The sequence below is a fragment of the Mirounga leonina genome, unplaced genomic scaffold (genome assembly GCF_011800145.1).
Source record: "Mirounga leonina isolate KUSES-001 unplaced genomic scaffold, KU_Mleo_1.0 Mir_454, whole genome shotgun sequence".
NCBI classification, from domain to species: Eukaryota; Metazoa; Chordata; class Mammalia; order Carnivora; family Phocidae; genus Mirounga; species Mirounga leonina.
Window position 1 is genome coordinate 1,849,215 of NW_023270763.1, and position 3,780 is coordinate 1,852,994.

Consider the following 3,780-nt stretch of genomic DNA (forward strand, 5'->3'; position numbering starts at 1 on the left):
TGCAGGCTCCAGAGCCCAGGGCCTTACCTGCTCAGCCCTCCTGTCTGCTACACCCACCTGCCTCTTCCTTAAGGAATCCCTTGTTCAGGCTAAATCCTGGGGAGCCTCATCCCGAGCAGCGACATCCCCCCTTTATCAAGATCGATGGATAAACAGACGATAGATGGATAGAAGGGTAGACAGACGGCTGACTGACTGGTAGATACAACAGCTGGGGTTAAATCCAGCGCTGGGAGGCTGCGAGCTGCACTCCCCGTCCCCAGATGAGATTTTCAGGGCTCCCTCCCTTCCTCTGCACCCACCCTGCCCCCACTCCACACACACACACACACACACACATATGCACGCACGCACACACACACACACACCCCAGCAGGACTGGGAGCACGTCTCACTTCCAGGTGGGACAAGGAGAAACAGGAAAGACTCCGTCCTTCCACCCAGCAGGAAGCAGGGCGAGGAGGCTTCGGGACCTCCCAGCAGACTGGGACTGGGCAGGATGTTCTCCCAAGGGCTGAGCCAGAGGGGGTGTGCCCAGGGGTCTTGCAAGGGCAGCTGGCTAGGAGCCCCCCATCATCCGATGTCATCTGACACCACTCCCCTTCCAGGGAACGAGGGGAAGAGGTGAGGGGTCAGACCATCCCCAGGGCACATAGGTCTCAGGAGACACCCCACCCCCATCTCTGGTGGGGGAGTCTAGGGCTGCATCCATCACCCCAACCTCACCCCCTCCGGTCCCGCACTAGCAGCCGAGCCCCTGCAGCCTGCTCAAACTTTATTGAAGGTAGATCTAGAATAGGAGGGGCCAGAACCACAGACCACTCCCCTCAGCTCCCTCTGCGTGGGCTCCACTGAACAAGGGATGGTTGATGGCCGAGGCTCCCTCCGGGGACTTCGGGCACAGCTCAGTGGCCCCCGTCCCTGCAAGCATCCAAGACACCCGCCTCAGCCCCAGCCCCAGCCCAGAACCAAGCTGGCCATGGGGGTGGGATGTGGACAGTGGGCCCTGCTCCCTCAGGCTTGCAGAGGACGAAGCAGGGCCCCCCTCCCGGGCTGCTGGGGCCTGAGGGGTCCCCCGGTGCGGTAGGGGCGCAGAGCTGGAGAGCGGTGGGGGGGGGGGGGGGGCAGGTACGTTACCACCAGCTCAGGTCCCTCCTGGCCAGCTCCACCTGGGCCAGGCGGTGGTCACTCAGCACCTGCACCCGGGTGATGGCCGCCAGTGGCCTGTGACGGTGTGCGAACTGCAGCACCTTGTGCTCCTGGGCGTGGACATGGAAGTGCTCCTCATCTGAGCTGACCTCCATCTGGGGACGGGAGGCCGGTGACCCACGGCTTGCCACGGAGCCCGGGTCCCCTCACCACGCGGAATGCCCCGTCATGCAGGCCCGCCCCAGATGGGAGCCCCGAGCCCCAGCCGGACGGACGTCCCCTTCCTCACTGAGGGGTGCACCCGCCTGCACCCAGCAGTGAGACTCCCCGCGGTCTTTACCTGTAAACCTCCACAGTACGCAGGGGACACAGCGTCCTCCCCACAAAGTAGCGGTAGCTAGCCTCACAGCCCGATAGCCTCACAGGTACCCCAGTCCTGGCCTCCCCCCGCCCCCCACGGGCCTCCCCTCCGCTGCCCCCTTCACCTCAAAGGGCTCCCCCAGCACCAGCCGGAAGACGCTGGACACTTCCTCCTGGCCCCAGCGGCCCCCCTGGAAAGTGTTGCCCACCACGGTGGCACTGGAGAACCGGGGCTTGATGTGGAAGGCAATGTCCCCCGCCTCGGACAGGAAGTTGATCTCAAACCTGGGGGGTGTCATGGGGGCTGTGAGACAGCAGATGCCTGGGGAGTCACCCTGCCCAAGGCTGAGAGGGGACCCCTGGGGAGGGCGGTGACCCTTACTTGTCCTCTCCAGAGTCAGAGTGTCCCTGGACCAGCAGGCTCCAGCCAGGGGCCAGGCCCCCTGCACAGAAGGCTTCGAACTGCATGCAAAAGGGGGCAGAGTGTACCCCATTTGTCCAGGGGGCCCCAGCCAGTCTCACGCCCAGCTCGGGCTCTTCCCCAGGACCCTGGCCCTCTGAGCAGCGTTCCCTTCACGTCAGGGCGGTAGGGGTCCCCCACCCCATGCCCTCTCGTCCTGCAGGCCTGGGGAAGGAGCACCGGAGATGCGGGGAGCCCCCGCCTGGGCCTGCTTCCTTCTCACCCACCTGCAACGCCATCTCGCCAGCTTCTGTGGGTGCGGAGCATGAGCCGGGGCATATAGGCAGGTGGGCAGGCCGGGCCGGGTGCAGAGCTCCACCCCAGGGACAGCCAGCAGGCTGCTCCACCCCTCCCTGCCCCCCACCCCGCTTCTCCCCCTGACTATCAGCAGGTATGCCATTCAAGCACCAGAGACAGGATGGCCGGCCCTGGGCCCCTCCCACCCCCACTTCACTTTTTAGGGTCCTAGGAAAGCACTTCTGCCTCCCACCCCAAGCTTGCTTCCTCTGGGCATCCAGGGACCCAAACCCTTATCACTGCTCAAGTAGGGGAGGGGGGACGGCAGGCCCACCGACACTGCCTGGGCCTTCTGGGGGCCAAGCCTGTGTCCCCCCCAGCCCAGCCCAGCCCAGCCTCCCCGGTTGTCCTGCTCCAGCCAGCTCAGCTGGCCCCATGGGGCACTGTGCTGGGATTAGGCTGGGGCTGTGGTCAGCGCATTCCTGGGCTCTGGCTGATGGAGTGGGGGAGGGCCTTTCCCACACCCCAACGCCCCCCCTGGCCTGGTGCCTCAGCCCCTCTCAGCTGAGCTGGGGAGGAAGCCAGGCTGGGGCCCCCGCCGAGTGTGTAGGGGAGAAGGACAGGGTCTCCCCAGGCTTTCAGGGCAGCTGTGGGGCCGCCTGGCTGGACTGTCCAGGGAGCTGGCCCAAAGGGGAGCCAGGCTGGGCCCGTGGAGCGCTGGGGCTGCTGCGTGCGGTGAGTGTGTGGGGAGTGTGGGCATGTGGTGAGCGCCGGATCCCGTGGCTGCACGAGCAAGTGTCTGTGCACACGTGGGCCCGTGCGTGTGAGTGGTGTCGTGTGCGAGTGCACGTGTGTGTGCCTCCGGCCCCCCCCTGCTGTTTCCCTGCCCAGTGCATCTCAGGCCCAGGCCCCGGGGGTAGCCCAGCTGCCTGCAACCCCATCATTCCCCTCGGCCTCCCCGTGGGTGGACCAGTCTTGGGGAGGGGGGCATGCTGAGGCCGGGAAGGGACACGGAGATGGCCGGACGGCTCATTGGCAGTGCGGGCACTGCGCAGCGCTACAGTCCTCCCGGGTGGCACGGGCAGGGCTGGTGGGGCCTGCAGGGGGCAGCGCTGAGCAGCGGAGGTGCTGCCCAAGGAGCCTTCCTCGGCGGTGTCCTGGCTCCCACAACTGGCCCACCTTGCAGAGCCCTGTCCCAACCCAGCCTGGCCGTCCTGGGATTCACAGGCTGAGGACCCCTCGTACCTGCCTCCCACAAGGACCACAGAGAAGGGAGGCCCTGCCACTTGTCCAGCAGGAGGTGAAGCCTGGCCGTGCCTCCCCACCTCCCTGTCCGGTCCCCTGTCCTTGGGGTGCAGGGACTGGGCAGTCAGGGGTCCAGAGAAGGCTTGAGCTAGTAGCCTCTGAGCCTCAGTCTTCCCAGCTGTGCACTGGGCTCAGCAGTCCTGCAGTGCAGGGCTGACCTCTACCCCCTGGGCCTGTCCCCTCGGCGGAGGAGGGTGGCCCAGGCACAGGAAGCTGGGCCACTGTCACCGTACTTTGGGGTCAGCAGGGGCACTGGTGGAGGGACCTTG

The 3,780-nt window shown here is 66.2% G+C and overlaps 1 protein-coding gene across 1 annotated transcript; it reads right to left on the bottom strand.

Moving 5' to 3' along the window:
• Nucleotides 1-761: 761 nt before the first annotated feature.
• GRIFIN (galectin-related inter-fiber protein) lies at nucleotides 762-1,977 on the bottom strand. The gene is made up of 4 exons (XM_034988135.1): nucleotides 1,892-1,977; nucleotides 1,635-1,794; nucleotides 1,138-1,304; nucleotides 762-921 (listed from the first exon to the last, which is right to left on the bottom strand). Exons 1-4 carry the CDS (start codon nucleotides 1,975-1,977, stop codon nucleotides 906-908), a joined length of 429 nt encoding a protein of 142 aa, XP_034844026.1. The 3' UTR covers nucleotides 762-905.
• Nucleotides 1,978-3,780: the final 1,803 nt, after the last annotated feature.